This window comes from Poecilia mexicana, unplaced genomic scaffold (assembly GCF_051168715.1).
Source record: "Poecilia mexicana isolate PSO_F unplaced genomic scaffold, ASM5116871v1 scaffold_19, whole genome shotgun sequence".
NCBI classification, from domain to species: Eukaryota; Metazoa; Chordata; class Actinopteri; order Cyprinodontiformes; family Poeciliidae; genus Poecilia; species Poecilia mexicana.
The window spans coordinates 1957317-1973848 of NW_028263388.1; the positions used below are offsets into that span (position 1 = coordinate 1957317).

General features: G+C 39.8%; 2 protein-coding genes across 2 annotated transcripts in view; both read right to left on the reverse strand.

Annotated features, from left to right (window-relative positions):
• The window catches only part of wdr90 (WD repeat domain 90), a 31155-nt gene extending 23901 nt beyond the window's left edge, over positions 1-7254 (reverse strand). The window contains exons 1-12 of the mRNA XM_014967495.2: positions 6943-7254; positions 6726-6817; positions 5169-5345; positions 4952-5090; positions 4082-4252; positions 3199-3325; positions 2402-2463; positions 1774-1874; positions 1546-1680; positions 789-845; positions 633-698; positions 449-559 (exon numbers count right to left, since the gene is read on the reverse strand). Of these exons, the coding sequence (XP_014822981.2) occupies positions 449-559; positions 633-698; positions 789-845; positions 1546-1680; positions 1774-1874; positions 2402-2463; positions 3199-3325; positions 4082-4252; positions 4952-5090; positions 5169-5345; positions 6726-6817; positions 6943-6955 (1251 nt within the window). The 5' untranslated portion in view covers positions 6956-7254. The remainder of the gene's footprint in view (positions 1-448; positions 560-632; positions 699-788; positions 846-1545; positions 1681-1773; positions 1875-2401; positions 2464-3198; positions 3326-4081; positions 4253-4951; positions 5091-5168; positions 5346-6725; positions 6818-6942) is intronic.
• A 427-nt stretch (positions 7255-7681) lies between these two features.
• On the reverse strand, positions 7682-16166 carry LOC106903590 (glucagon receptor-like). Its single transcript, XM_014967497.2, has 13 exons — positions 16107-16166; positions 15926-16028; positions 15366-15476; positions 12938-13059; positions 12585-12691; positions 11679-11835; positions 11414-11573; positions 9741-9801; positions 9600-9669; positions 8711-8802; positions 8478-8616; positions 8313-8354; positions 7682-7988 (listed from the first exon to the last, which is right to left on the reverse strand). The coding sequence occupies exons 1-13, from the start codon at positions 16164-16166 to the stop codon at positions 7917-7919; spliced, it is 1296 nt and encodes a 431-aa protein (XP_014822983.2). The 3' UTR covers positions 7682-7916.
• Between the last annotated feature and the right edge of the window lie 366 nt (positions 16167-16532).

The following is a 16532-nucleotide window of genomic DNA, read 5'->3' on the forward strand; positions in this document are numbered from 1 at the left end:
AAAAAAGACTTTTGACATTCAAAAAGGCAACCAGCATCAAATCTAATGACATTTTTCCACCAAAAAAGCAACTGGTGACCAATTTAGCAACTTTTCTGCAAAAGTGACTAGCTGGAAATCTTGTGACTTTTCTCCAAAACTCGAGTAGCGAGCAACAAATTTAAAAACGTTTTTGCAAAAGCAAAATTGATAGGAGACAAATCTATAAATGTTGTTAAATACTAACGCAGGGTCGAGCTACATAGCATTAGCTGAGCTTTACCATTGGAACCAATAGGAAAATTCACCTGCAGTGCCACCGTCCAACCAGAAGAGGGCAGCACCGAGGCAGTTTTAGGGCAAATATTGCAGATTTAAACCAATTTACCCAGAACACAGGAGCCTTCAGGACCAGTCCAGCCCAACTGGGAACAGAAAGCTGGTTTGGGGTTTAGCTAAAATGAAGCACCTTATCTGTGTGGCCGATGAAGAATCTTTGCTCGCTGGACAGGATCTTCATAGCAACGATGATCGCGTGGCACGGATAAACCACTTCCTCCCCTGATTTGGTCCACAGGGCCTGCAGGACGGAAAGGTTCTGCTACTAAACCTCTAAATTAAGTCAGATTTCATCTGAAGAGCGATTATCGTACATATCTGGTGGTGGCTCCTCCGAAGCCGATGATCCGGCTGAGCTGCAGGATCGGGTCGGGCAGGAGCTTCCAACGCGGAGCGCAGCAGGAAAAGATGCATTACATTAAACAGTTCATCATCCAGTCACTAAGGAAGTGTTTCTGCACCCAACATACCTGCTGCTTGCTCTCTTTGAACGAGGCCACAGGAAGCGACGCTGAGGAGCCAAACACCTGGAGAGCAAGTCCAGATGTTTAATCACAACAGACAGCAGCCAAACAATGAGACTGGGAGTATTTGTTCCCTCATATTGTCTATTTACATCACTGCAGATTTCCTTGATGTTTTAGATTTGATTTAGTCCAGGAATGTCAAACTCACTTTTATTTTGGGAAATATTGAGATTATGAACGTGATGATAAAACCCAAACCTGTAAATCGGAGCGAACAGGCGCCTCTGCACTCGACGGCAGAGTTAAATCACATCAATACACATTGATGCAATTTGGCAGAATACCTATGGAAGAATATTACTGCCACTGAAAAAGATTCTCACTTTAATCCTCTGAAGTCACAATTCTGAAAAATGTAAGAACTTTCTCAGAATTCTGAAAGTTTTATCTCAAATTCTGAATTTTTCTCAGAATCGATCTTTTTCCCCAGAATTCTTATTTTTACAAAAATCTTTTTTCTCCATTATTGCAACTGTTGATTTTAGGATTAGGGTTAGGAAAAAAGTCAAAATTCTAAGAAAAATTCAGATTTTTATTCCTGTGCTCTTAATCCTGTCCCCAAAAAACTGTTTTTAAGCATAGATCAGTTATTTCCAGGTTCTATTCTCCTGTTCGTCTGGGCCACATAAAGCCTTAAGGCGGGCCGGCTTTGGCCCGCGCGCCTCGTGTTTGGCAGCTGCGGTCCAGCCGCTGGCAGCACCTCGTCTCCGCTGCTGTCTCCGTGCGTGCTGAGAGCATCTTGCGGATGCGCGTACACATGAACTCCTGCCTCCGTCACGTCAGACGGACTCAACTCGGGAACGCTGGACGCCACAGACGTTCGGTTCCTCGGGAGCTGAGAAGACGAAACGAAGAATGCAACAAGTTTTAGATTCTTTTCTTGTCTGAAACATAAAAACTAAATGTAAGGATCTGAATCTGTTTTTACGAGTCTGGAGGCGGCGATCGGCTGACAGGGAGAACCTCGGTGTTGAACCGGGCCGCTGGTTCTGGCGGAGCGAGGCTCGTCTGTCTCGTCTGAAGGTCTTCCTGGAGAGAAATGAACTGGAAATCAGTGACTGAAAAATAATTACTTTATGAGTTTTTACAGTTATTACAATAAAAGTATAAATATCATCTTTCCTGTGGACTGAACACTGGATGCATTTATCCGTCTGCACAAGAACCCGTTTCAGGAGAAATGAAAACCCGGGTCCAGCTGAAATGAGGCTTTTTGTTCAGGAAAACAAACCTCAGCGCCAACAATGAACTCATTATTCCAATTTGTGCTTTGAGTAATTTTGTCAGCGTAAACAGCATCACCTCGCAACATTTAGTTATTACCAGACAAATGGAAAACAGCACAGAGACGTTTCTGTCAGAACATTTTCTGATCCAATTGGAGCTGCAGAGTCGGATGGCCGGGTCCAGAAAAAACAAGCAACTCCTCTGGAGAGAAACTGGTTCCAGGAAAACTACGGCTGCCACCGTTTCTGATCGCGTCACACGTCGGTCTGTTAGAGGCAGAAAAGCTTTTCTGAGTCTGAGGCTCGTTTTGTGAAATAACGTTAACTTACCAGCCTCTGGATCCGGTTTCTGAATGGAGTCAAAGGGAAGTTTAGTCCCATCAGAGGGAAACCTGTAGAGCAAAACAACGTAAACATTTTAATTCCTTCTGCAGTCTAAATATGAGCAGCTCAGCTACTGGTGTCATATAAACCTTTTTAAAGGCGACCTGTTATGCTACCTTTAGCGGGTTAGGATCGGTCTGTGGCCTATACAAAACATGTTCATTACACTAATAATTATTAGATAATCACATTTCAGCTCAGAATGAGCTGCTTTAAGGTGTCCTGTCACTTTAAATCCAAATAAGCTGCTGCTGCCCCAACTCAACGTTTATGTGAAAATGTAAACAGATGCGCAGTTATACAACAGTATGTCTTTGAAAAGCAGAAGTGGCGTCTCCTGCACATCCAACCAGAACGCAGCAGGTGGTTTCTGGATGATAAGTCAACAACAAAACACTCGTCTTTCCCAGCAGCCATTGTACAGCAGGAAAAGCCAGCTGACCAAACATGCTGGAGCTCAGATTGGCTAGGCTTCTCTGGGGTTGCTAGGTAACGGTGCATTGCCCCTTGAGAGGTTTTTGAAGTGGCTCATTTTCCAGATTTTCCAAGCAGAGAGACCAAAGTGGAAGAACAAAAATGAATTTTTCCCAACACGATGATGGTGACTGAATTTCTAAAACGTTTTCTAATCCAGCCACAAACCGACACACTGGACAGGTGGCGGCAAGAAGCTGGAGTCGAACCCGCAGCTTTCCGCCGAGCCACAGCCGTGGTTTTGGTGAAAGCACTTCAGAGTTTCGTACTTGACGTGATCGTAAAAGTCATTCCAGGAGCCTCCTTTCGGCACCGGGAAGGACATCTCTCTGGGAATCGGACCCGTTCCCCGGCAGGCGGACAGACCTCGGAGCTTCGCCTCGCTGAAGGTCACTGCTGTGGAGGAAAAAGAAGAAAGTTCTGGTTGGTGAACTGCAGTTTTCAGGCTGATCACCGATTTTTACAAAGCCTGAACTTCTGATTCTGATATATTAGTTTTTTAAATGCCTATCTGGTGCTTTAAGATGACATTTTGAAGCATCACATTAGAAACTGTTGATGGAAACGTTAATATTACAAATAATTTTCTAAATTTTGCAAAAAACTAATGTGCTCTGTGCCTTACCAAAGGCACCAAATCCAGAAAATTTCCAAGTTCAGACTTCGAGCTGAGAGGGGAGGATTCTTCATTTTTCTGAGATGTGCTCCATGCTAGTTAGCAAACGCTACTTCCTGTTTCCTACAGTCGAGCGTCGCGTTAGCAGAACCTGGCTGTGAAATTTTAAAAGTCTGCATGACATTTGATGGAAACAAAGCTAGTAAACATGTTTCCATCAACGGTTTTATGCCTATTTTGATGCATCGGATTAGAAAGGATTATTGGTGGCAAAATTTAAAATATCCAATTTTCACACATTCGCTGAATAAGTTGTGACCTTTCCCAACCACTGGTGGTTGAACAAACGTTTCTAATAACAGAAAAAAGTTGCAGGTTAAGATTTTTCTAGATGGACGATCAGGCTGGTTTCACAGGGCCGACGGTATTCAGTATGTCTTAGAAAAGTTTTTTCTGATTTTCACTCCGAGTTCCTGACACACGAAAGGAACCGTTCCCTCGGACAGGAACCGTTCCCTCGGCGGTTTGGTTCTCACCCGGGTCCAGCAGCAGGTCGCTGGTGAACATGTTTTTCACGGCCATGTTGGCGCAGAGCTTGACGCTCTTCAGGTGAGCGTGGTGCCGGTTGAGGTAGAAGGTGAGCGTGAAGCACAGGTCGATCATCAGGCAGGTCCAACGTACCGAGTCCGGAGCCGGACCCACCAGACCTGCAGCACACGACAGACACTGCAGAAACAAACCGGACCTGCAACTGGAACCCACTGAGCTCAATGCTTTCTGCTTCATGAAATATTCACATTTCATCGATGTCAACAACAAAATATATGTTCTACTGAGATTGTTTGTGATAGAAACACACTAAGCAGTGCATGCTGCATCGTGAAGGGGAAGCATAACTGTGTCATTTTCAAAGATTATTTACAAATAAAACTCTAAAAGTGTGTCAGACATCTGTTCTCTCTCTCCGTTACGCCAACAACCCAAAATTAAATCCACTGTAGTTTATTTTCTGACATGAGGTGAAAAACTAACACTTCACATCAGGGCTGAAACAGCAATAGTCAACTAATTTAATAATCAAATAATCATTAACTGGAGAATACAGACTCAAAAAAACACAATCCAGCAGACAAAACGTGCTGGAGTTCTGGGTTGCTAGGCAACAGGCTGGGCTTAGCTGGGTTGCTAGGTAACAGGCTGGGCTTAGCTGGGTTGCTAGGTAACAGGACAATGTGCCTGTGGAATGTGACGTAATGTAACGGCTCATTTTCCAGACACCAAAAAACATGAACCTATAGCAAAAAAGCGGCTGGGTGTCTTTTTGTCTTTTTTAAGAGCTTGGAAAACGAAAGGTTTCCTGTAAGCGATCTTTAACGAAACCTTTAAGGTGTGAACATGAAGTTTACCTTGCCTCGCTGATCTCGAGGTTTTTTCGTAAACCGAATCCTTCGCAGCTCCACAAAGGAAGGGAAACTGGAGCCAAGTAGCCGTGGACTTGAACTCCTTGAACATGTTGGAAAAGGAGATCCGGACCACCTGGCCCTCCTGCAGCACACAGCGACCAGAACACGAGTTAGATCCACATCCAAACCCGGACTGAACCGCCACGGTTGGCTGCGGTACCTCCACGGCGACGTCCAGGTGGACCATAAAGTATTTTCCAGGCGTGGGTCTGAACAGAAGGTAGAAATATCGACCGGTCAGGCCCAGAGACTGGTGGCTGCTTTTGGGAACCAGGATGTAGCTGTTAGTGGGAACTGGACCTTTGATAGAAAACACCGGACACCTCAGAGTCCGGTCCTGCAAAACAGTCAAACAAACACAAACCCGAGTTTCATCTGAGGGATTATCATAACGCATCTTTTTAATTTTTACAGTAAAGTCGACTAAAAGCTAAAGACTAGAGCTAAAGCTAAAGCTAACAATGCTCTTGCATGAGATTTAGAGACCAAACAAGCTGAATATAGTGTGGGAGTCCATTTTCAGCTCTTTTGTTTTATTTATTTGATTTTTAAACTTTTTTAACCTTTACACACACAAGTAAAAAACAAAACAAAACCAGACAAAGCAACACATACATATTTAAATTCCTGTCAATGGCAAGAACACAAAGTTTAGGTAGAAACTCAAATTTTTACTTTCACATCAATCAAACTTTATTGTACAGGTTTAACAAGTGATTTTTATAATTTTTTTAATGAGAGAGTGAAAAAGACACTGAAGCTTTGATTCAAATAGAGCTGCAGCTAATTATTTCAGCTAGCACATATTCTGAAGATTAATCAGGAACAAAAGGCATATTCCGCAGATTTATCATTTAACTGAAAGTCTTTTTTCCTACAATATTAGAAATTAAACTATATAAGTAAACAATTACATTTCTTTTTAAATAAGAAAATAAACATTTTTTTTAATTGCAAATCAGTAGTCCTTTTATGAACGCTTGATTATTTTCATCAAAGGATGAATCTACAGCTAAAAAAAAATCCCTTCCTGCTGGACTGAAGATCATTGAAGTGCAGGAATGATCTGAACATTAATTATTGATTAACTGATTAATAACTAGTACAGTGGGGTTTTTTTTAACTGAATTTTAACCAAGTGAAGATATAAATGCCACTTTAGACGACATCATGGCAGGTTTATAGCTTCGTAAATGGAAAATATTAAGTACAACACAACAAATATTTCCTTTACTGAGATTTCTATTATTTCATTTTTATCTCATAATAAATCTTAGGGACACCCATCCATTATATTTGACAAAGTTTGTAGAAGAAAACTCTTATTTTCGTTGCTGAGAATATACTAAAATTTTACAGACTTTAAAAAATTGGAAAATAATAATCCTAAAAACGTTAAATGACTGTAAACATTAAGGAAAAAATATTTTTGTTTTATTTATTCTTGTTCAGGTAAAAGAAAAATAATTTGCAATGATATTTTTGAGTTTTGTAATTGGGTTGGGGGAAAGAAAATTTTGGTTTCTGAATAATTTCAACTTTGGGATTTTGGCCCTCTGTGCAAAAAACTCTGGACACAATTGTTGCTTTTAAAAAAAAAAGATTATATTAAATAATTTCATGCTGGATAGAAAAACACGGTTAGCAAAATTAATTAAAAATGACCTATAAATGAATGCAAACTGTACAGATTTTGATTTTATTTAGATTTATTTACCATAGCAGACGACACATCTCCAGCTTTGGCCGACCTTCTCCATTTCTCAACTTTAACATGTTTGAAAATGTTCACGTAAGGATGCTGCCAACCTGCACGAATCACAGCCAGAACATCAGACAGGGCAGATTTTACGAGCTTATACAGCTAAATTAGCGACATTAAACAAGCCCAGCAGACGTGTTTTTACCTGAGGAATGACGTGTTTTAGCCTTACCTGTTGAGGCCATTGAAAGATGCTGCAAATCAACAGTCAACCTGTTGACTTTTAGCTAGCAAACAAACAGCCGGTCAATAGAAGAAGCGGGGGAAAAGCTCATTCTCCTGTTAGCCCACCAAATGATAATGTTTCTGATTCATGTTTTTATAAAAATGAACATATTTCCATCTTTTCTGACGCGGTGGGAGCGCTTCGGGTAACTTTTCTTTACTGGTTTCAGCGTTTATTTCTCTCTTCCCGCTTCAGCCTGCGCCGTCTCCAACGACAACAATGTTAGCTTGACGTCATGACGCAGCGCCGAAGGGAACTCTGGGTAGTGAAGTTTATAAAGACCAAACACCAATCACGTTTCAAGACACAAAAATGATATTAAAGTAAGAGGAGCAGCACCGCTTCAACTTATTTTTCTTAAGTAAAAGTGAAAAGTATTCATCCAACTAATTACTGAAGTAAAAGTAAAAAAGTATTTGGTAAAATTTGTACTCTGAATAACTGATCAGAACATCTCAAATTAACAAAAATAAATAAAGACTTAAATAAGAATTTTAAATATAAGATATCGAATATGAAATGCTTACAGGTATGCATATTTACGTTAGAATATAGTACATCAAAACATATGCCGAAAAATAATGTTTTCAGTCTGAGTCTGTGTTAACAGCATGTGGCAGCAACTCCACAGGGTCTTTCAGGTGAACGAGGAAGGACACCTGCATTTCTGCAGATGATTCTTCCTTCTCCTTCTCAACCCTGAGCTGCATGGTCTTTTCTTCGGTTGCTGCTGGTGGTGATTGCTTCAACAAATCATCAGCTTGTGGAGGAGTTGTCCAAATGTCGCATCCAACAGTCTGTGAGTTCCCAGGGTTTGGGGATCTGTCTGTCTTTGCTCTGGTTGCTGACATGGGGGATCTGTTGTGATCCGGAACGGTGGCGATGGAGAAAGTCTCACCTCGAGATTCAAGCACCGCTAGTCACTGTGCATGGCGTAAGATCTCCGTCTCTGTCCTCCAGCTGCGAAGCTTCCTCCTCAGCTCTGTCTGCACCTGCAGCCGGAGAAAAAGGAAACTAACAAAAGACTGACAGGAAATTCACTTTTCCAAATGTTTCATCATTTTAAAGAGTATGCCTTTTAAAAAATAACAAAAGCGATTAGTTATGGCAAAATAAAGCACAAAGCGAAAGATTAGATCAGATTAATGTAATGGTAAAAATACTTTTTTCAGTTATTTATTATTACTATTATTATTACTATTAATTATTTCAAAAACACTAGCAAAAATGCTGAAGTGTTAGTCATGCTGCATAAAAAACACCATATTTTACAATTATAAAGCAGAAATCTGATATGAACAGTAAAAGTCTCAGACCTCCTTATTAGCATAGCAGTAGAGAACTGCCACCAGTAACCCCTGCAAAGAAACAAAATCTTTAAAAATCTTGTTTTTTTCCGTGGAGAAAAAAAAATTAAGAAAAAAATAAAACATTAAATTTGGTTTGTTGCATCTCCACCTTTCCTGTTGAGCTGCACTTACCTGAAATGAACTGATGAAAAGAGTGAAAAACACTTTAATGTAGCGCAGCAGCCCTGTGGTCTGCTCATCTGTGGCGAAAATAAAAATCACCTCATGGACCCCGAACAGAGGGATGAGGGTGAGGGTAGCTTTGGCCAGTCTGGAGGAACAAACCAACACAAACTTCAACTTCCTTTGTTCTGAAATTCATCCGATTGTTTTGCAGGAGATAAAGTATGACTGCGTCTACTTGCCGTAGTTTGTAATCTGGATATTGACTGTGGATGTTGGCCCGTAGTTTGGAAAATATCACCCCCAGGATCTTCATGAAAATCAGGAAGTTGATCTGTTGGTTGGAAAATAACGACATGATCTGCATTCAGCAGCACATTCATTATGGTACATTTTACAGCTGTGAACCTTTACACTTTGGAACATTAAAACCACAAACTGTGTGTTTTGTTGAGATTTTAAGAGACAATTCAAAACTCAAAAACTTTTTCTAGTATTTTTCCGGCTTTGTTCTGCTACTATTATGACTTTATTGTAATAATGTTATGAGTTTATTCTGGTAGTTTATTAAAAAGCCTTACTCCGTTGCACTTTTGTAATTCACTGTCTGTTTCAATTAACCATAAAATTATGCAAATTGAAATTGCGAAAATAAATTTGCTTAAAGGAAACATGCCAATTTTGGTCAAGTTAAATAAATAAATAAGTTAATTAAATTAATTAATAAATAAATAAATGTTTTTGGTCGCGGCGGTTTTTTTTGGCCGTACACTGAAACAATTTTTCGCGTCACGAGTCATGTGATCAACAGCCGGACGTTACTAAAACAATGTCATATTTATTATTATTAAAGATCCTTTATGTAATGTTATTTATTTTAAATAAAGTAAAAAAATCCGTCTGTGCCATGATTTTTAATCACATTTGTTTAAATGACAAGCTTATTGCTGTGGGATTTTAATATAATTTCTTATTTAATGAAAACACTACAATTGAGAAATTGTGGGTTTTTTACTAGTCGAATATTGACAAAGGTTTGTAATGGAAACGCAGCTAATGAAAGAATGAATAAAGTCGGACAACAACAGATTCAGTTCATATAATAATAAATAAAAACAACCACATCGTTACTAGAGAGGCTAAGAGGACGGGGAAGCGAATGATCCACCAGTAGTTCATGTTCTCATTCACGGCCCAACATCTGGAAAGGAAACAATCATTAGCTTTCCTCCTTATCTGAGGCTCAGAGCTGAGGAAGACTCCGTCACTCACTCTTTGTTTTCCTTCAGGACCTTCATCACCGCCCAGGGAACCACAAACAGCAGAGGGGTGCCTGAACATGACATCAAAGACCACCAAAAAATGAACAAAGTAAGGAAGTAAACAGCAAAGACGGTGGATAAATGTTTCCATGGTTTCCTTGCTCCGACTCCTCTGAGGTAAGCGTGTCGCTCGGCGGCGCTCATTTGCATTTAGAGTGTTGGATCTCATTGTAAATGTACTTTAGATGAGAGGTGGGCATGAGAAGAAGATTGCAACAGATGGTGAAGTGGAACGTTTTCGCTCCATGAAGTCAAGTTTATTTAGAATATTTCAGTCCAAAGTGCTTCATAGCATAAAAACATAAATCACCAATTATGAAGCAAGCAATAAAGACTAAACATTGTCAAATTCTATCATCTAATATTTTGACCAATTTTCCAATTATGATTAATCAAATCCTAAACTGGTGGGTTTTTAGCCTTGATTTAAAGGAACAGTGTAAGGACTGTAGAACTGGAGTGGAGTTCTTCTTCTTCAGCATTTTAGTAATTATTTTATTCAGACCTGCAAAGACACTTTTGCAGTAATCAATGCTACTAAAGATAAACACAGAGAAGCTGCTGAGACGTCAGTCCTCTAATCCTGGAGATGTTCTTCAGGGGATTGAAGGCCGACTTTGTAACTGTCTTTATGTGGCCCTGAAGGTTCAGGTCAGAGTTCATCACTGTATCTAGAGTTCATCCTGATTTCTAGTTTCCAGCTGTAATAACTGAAGCTGATCTGACTCTAGATCTGTGACTCTAGATCTGTGACTCTAGATCTGTGACTCTAGATCCCTCCTCTTTAGGTCCAAAGATAATAACTTCAGTTTTGTTTCTGTTCAGTTGGAGAACGTTTTGGAACATCCACACATTTATCTGTCCAGTGCCGAGTTACCTGATGACATCATAATGCAGAGTGTTCCACCTGGTAGCTAATCTTACTACTAGTTATAACCTGAGCTAGCGTTAGCATGTAGATATTGAACAGAAGGGGCCCCAGCTTGAGCCTTGGGGAACCCCATGTGCTTCCTGCCCTCTTCAGTGAGAAGTTTCCTACTAACAGAGAAATCCCTGTTCTCTAAGTAAGATTCGAACCAATAAAAAGTTCTCATGTGATGGGAACTTTGTAGCTGACAGCCATCTTGGTAGGCAGTTGCAATGGAGTTTCTATGACAACAATAAACAACCCAAAAGCTTAGAACTAGCTCTCACCTTGCTCCTATCCAACTTAAAAACAATATTACAACAGTTATTCGATTAAAATTTTGAATACTCTTCTATCTTTTTCCTGGTCCATTTATGCTTTGCACTGCACTTGCCTACCAAGATGGCGGTTCAGTGGTGCAGATCACTTCCGGTCCAGACTCGTGGAGACTTTCCTACCCAGTTCTCCAGTCACATCAGTAATGTTTAAAGATCTTTTTTTTGGTCATTACTTCATCATTATTATTGTGTTGTATTCGTTTCTATAACTCTTGGCAGTATTATTGTTATCTCGTCCTTTTTAGCAACTTATAATGTGGAATATATAGCTGTAAGAGAAAGGAGAGAGTAACTGTGGAAAAATGTCACTATTTGTTGTTAAAATTAAGTAAAAACTCAGTGAAACAAAAGATAATAATAATATATTGGGGTACCCACCCCAGCCCAGGCAGAGGTACGGCAGGTATTTGTTGCTGTCGATGAACACGCAGGAAATGAGAACAGAGTACAAATATATGGCCTCTCCAAAGAACCAGTAGTGGTTGGCCAAGACGCAGTACTGCATCATAACCTGTGCGACACGGCAGCCGATGGCAGCCTGGAGGCGGGAAAACAGGAAAATGACCTGCTGGGTTTGGGTTTAGTGGAGCGGCCTTCGCCCCGACTGTCATCATGAAACGTCAACAAAGCTTCTGGGACCAACCTGGTGGCTCAGCATCTCGGTGACGTCGGCGTGTCTGACGATTTCTCTCCCCAAGTGGCGGTCCAGCATCGAGTCCTTAACGATGACCGCCACGGCTCGCAGGATGAAGGACAGAAACAGGTTGGCGTGGATGTAGTTTCTGGTGCAGTGGAGTTTCCTGAAATCATCGTTTAGCTTTTAGATTAAGCAGACAGGTGAAGGAAACACCAGCTTTCTGACTGAGAAACCATGTGAGGCACATTGTTCAAACTTCGTGCATTTTTGCTTTTTCAACAGACAACCTGGCAGTTAGCATCCGATTTCAAACATCAACTTTAATATTTATCTTCCTAACTAAGTGCCAGAAAACTGAATATTTAATTAGTTATATACATGCCAACTAAACACAACTAATAACTAAACATTTGTCTTCAACCTAAACATTTAGTTTAGCAAGCCAAATATTTAGGCTTCAAACTAAACATTTATTTTGAAGTTTGAAGCTAAATATTTTGATACAAACTAAGTTGATATTTGGTTTCCTACCAACTAAAAGTGTTGGTAACATTTTTAGTTGTAAGCTATAAATTTAGTTTGCTAACTAAATATTTAGTTTGTAGCTAAAAATATATCTACAAACTAAATAAGCCAAGTACTTAGCTTGCTAGTTAAATATGAAGTTGTCAGGTAGATTTTTTTAGGTTGTAATCTAAATATTTAGTTTGAAACTGAATGAATAACATGGTGAAAACATGACTATAAACTAACACCTCATTTTTTTCGTCTATGGCTGTTAATGTTTGACTGTTTAACTTTAAACATGTGAGCTAACGTGTCTCATTTAGCTCAAAGGAAGGGAGAAAGGTGTGCTGGGTGTTTACTCAGCTGCAGAGTTCAGTAAAATAAAAGCCTGCAGCGACAGCTCACCTGAAGCTCAGGACAATGATCAGAGCCATGATGAGTGTCGACAAGGACAGCGAGTATCCCACGGTGTACAGGGTCCTGAAGCCCACCATCAGCTGCTTCGCCCACAGCTGTGAGGACAAAAACACCTTTAATAAGAATCAAACTGAGTCACTAATATCTGAAACAGTAAACAGTAAACCCAGAACCCAGAAGGCCCTGCTTTTATTTCATAATGAATGCAATTCGCCTGCTGAAGTGCTGCTTGTTCTTCCTTCTTGTCTTGGGAAATCGCAGAAGTAATTCTCTGTGAACCCTTGTTATGTAAATGTATCATTAAAGTTGGTAAAGGAGAGTGATGGTGACTGCAGCCGAACCTCCTGGGACGCCGCCTCTTCCTCCTCCTCACACTCGCTGATGTCCCTCCACACATGGCCGCCTTCGTCTGTCTCCCAGAGTCCGTCGGACCCACAACGCCTACGCACCGATCCCTGAGACACTGGGAGAGGAATAAATCAGGAAGCATTCATCATCTGGACATTCGCTGCATATAGATGGAGCCTGGAAGGGCAAAAATACAGCAAGCAAACCAAGTTTAGAGACAGCAGATGTCTTAGTTCATTTGGAAATACTATAAAATATACTACAGACACCATCCCTGCATGTCCATTAGACATGGGTCTGGACAATAAATCAATAACAATATATATCGTGATAGACACATGATCAATCAATAGATAAGACATCTGATAGAATATTCTATAAACCTGGAATATTCCAGATTGGTGGAATCTACTGACTCAATCCCTCTCTGGTTGCCTAGCAACCTGTTGATAAGAAGCAGTTTCAAGTTCCCCCAAACTTCGGTTACCTAGCAACAACCTGCTGAATAACTGGAGCAGTTTCAAGTTTCCCCTCTTTGCCTCATAACTGCTAGAAAATAAAAAACAAAATGGAGGGGAAACTGGGTAAAACTGGGAAGGTCACGCCACCAGTTTGGCTGTAGTTCAAATATTTAAAACAAAAAAAACTCATCAACAATTATTGATGTCAACTGATATGAAGCGCTTATATTGTATTAAGTTTTGAAGAACTTAACACAAGTTTTTCACAAACTCGTATAAGGGCCTGACGATATTGCTGAAAAACTGTTTTGCGTCCGGCTCTAGTTAGAAATGAAGCTACAGCTAGCTGATGCATTAAAGGAGCGGTATTATGAGTTTTCCATTTTATAGCACAATCGCATAACTATGTTACCTTCAGGTGTTAAAAAAATGCTATATATATCAAATAGGACTTAAAAGAAACTTAACTTCGTAATATAACGCCTTGAAATTGGGCCTCTGTCTCTTTAAGAAACTCCTGCTCTTTCTGAAGCTCCGCCTCCAGGAAGTTGTCCCAACATGGCTCCTCTATTAACCCTTTAACGGTTTTACCAGCGTTGCTCTGAGCAGCAGCTCCTATAATGAGCTCAGCAGCTGTTTGCTAATTGCTGCTGGCTAGTCTGAAGGAGCTGAGAGGGGGAGGGGCTTCGGCTGGAAGGCGGGGCTAGGTCCACCCAGGCGTTTTGAACAGCTGAATGGTTACCATGCAGATCAAAGGATTTCTCAATCATGGAAGACTCCAGGTTTGCTTTTGATGAAGGAAAAACATTAAAACATGATGGAAAGATAAAACTATAGGTTTCACAGAATACTGGCCCTTTAAGAATCATGTTTCAAAAGAACAGAGAAGTTTCTGACTGAAAGACTTCATTTGATCCACTGATGTGCTCTTTCCTCACAAACTGACACGACATGAGGTCTGAATGCTTTCTGCTGTTTTCATAAAAACACAAAACGTTTCTATGAACAACAATTTATACTCAATAAACTCTGAAGAGTTTTATTTTCCTATCAGTGATCCTGCAGAACTCAGCCTGATTATTCACAGCGGTTCTCACAGCAAACGTCCATTTTGAGGCGTTTTTATGGTAAGAATTCATCTTTCAGATAAAAGTTTTGCTCTAAAGCATCAACTGCACCAGTTACTGTGCTACAAAATAGAAAAAGGTCATAAATGTCCAAATATTTGGGATTTATGTGAATAAATCATGACAGATTGCCGTCGAATCGTTGACTTGCAATGACTTGATAGAAATCTGCCACATTTCCTTTGATAGAAATTTTTAAAGAAGTAAATTGATTAATAAACTGAAACTGATGCACAGATTGATGACCAGGATGTAACTGGAACTGATTCATCTGACTGGAGATCTGATGTGATTAGATAAAAAAAAAAAAAAATCAGAAATTTCCTTGTTTTTAAAAAAAATAAATAAATAATTAAATTATCTAAAAAAATTATTTTTCTAGCTATTTTGTGACTTTTCGAACTCAGACATTTCTGAGCTTTTTCTATAAAATTTTAAGTTTTTCAAACTCAAATTTCCTTGTTCTTTCTACAAAATTTCTGAGATTAATCTGAAAATTCTTACTTTTCTCAAGCAAATTTTCAGCTTCTCAAACGTAAACATTTTCTTGTTTTTTTTTCTAAAAAAGTTTCGATTTTTATTTTCTGGAAATTTCCTCTTTTCTTTTCCGTCTATGTTGGCTCTAATTCGGCCTCACAGAACTGACTGAGTTCCTTCGGCTCTGAGCTGAACGTGTGCAATAAAAATGATTTGCAGTTTGGTGCAAACTGAAGCTGCAAGGTGTTTTCTTACCTGTGCAAAAAAATCCTTACCACTCTTCAAAGATAATACCTGATGGAGAAACAAACTGAAGTATGACACAGTCAAAGTGAGACAGCGGTCAGATGAGAGACCTTTGTGAAACCAGGGCAGGTAGAAAGGACAGGAAACGTTGACCATGAAGCCTGCAGCAGCGTCAGGCCAGCAGGCGTATCTGTCAAACGTCCGGTTGCAGAACAAACCCACTGGGAAGGCAAAGAAGAAAACTGAATGAGGAGAAACAAACATTTCCTAACATAAAGCCCATCAATCTTCAGAAAGGATAATAACCCGTAAAACTAAAGTTTACACTGCAAAAACACAAAACCTTACAGTGTTTTAGTGTAGTTTCTACTGCAAAAATCTTATTACACGTGAAATAAGACAAATTTCCAGTGTGTTTTAAGTCAATAATTTCTTCATATTGAAAATTTCTAGTCCCACTGGCCGATTATTTTCTTATGGAAAATATAAGTAAAATAATAAGATAGTAACTCAGAACGTCCTGACATCCTGTGAAACCAAATGAAAATGTTTTACAACAAGACTTGAGTTTGTGGAGCCATGTAGCCATTCAGTTACCCAAAAAGAAATTGGTTTGTTTTTTGAATCCTAACTTTTTAATCGCTGTTTGAATCAACAGATCCGTTCGTACCTTGAGGCGGCGGCTCGTTTTGCATCATTTTGATGCAGTCCTGCTTGTACTGGAGCCACTTCAGGTAAGTCTCCTCTAAAACCTTCCCGCTTCCCGTCTCCAGCTGCAAAAAGCAGAGAGATCACAACACCAACACGGAGGGATCTGCAGACGTAAGCCATGTGTTTTTATGGGCGCTAACCTCCAGCAGAACGAAGAGCAGCAGAAGAACCAAAGCTTTTACGATGCGCGTCTTTCCCATCACGCCGAACAGGACGCCGTCTCTTTAAAAACAAAAACCTCCCATCAGACAGTAACTGGCCGCTGCTGCAGGTCAGTTAAATCTGTATGTGGACAAAAGAAAATCCATCCATCGCTGCCGATTATTATTCTCAATGTCCAAACTTTTTGCCATGACGACCAAAATCGTCAAATTAAAGCCACTTTCAGGTCGCAGAAAGTATTTTAAAACAAACGCTTTGGAACTTTGTTTCCTTTTTTTAAGGTTTATCTGCTCATTAATAATCCAAATTGAAATTTAAATCATTGTAGGCATAAAAAGTATTTCCACAGGTTATCATAAGTCAGGCACACGGTTTCTAACTTGGGGTGAATTTTTTAGGTCAGT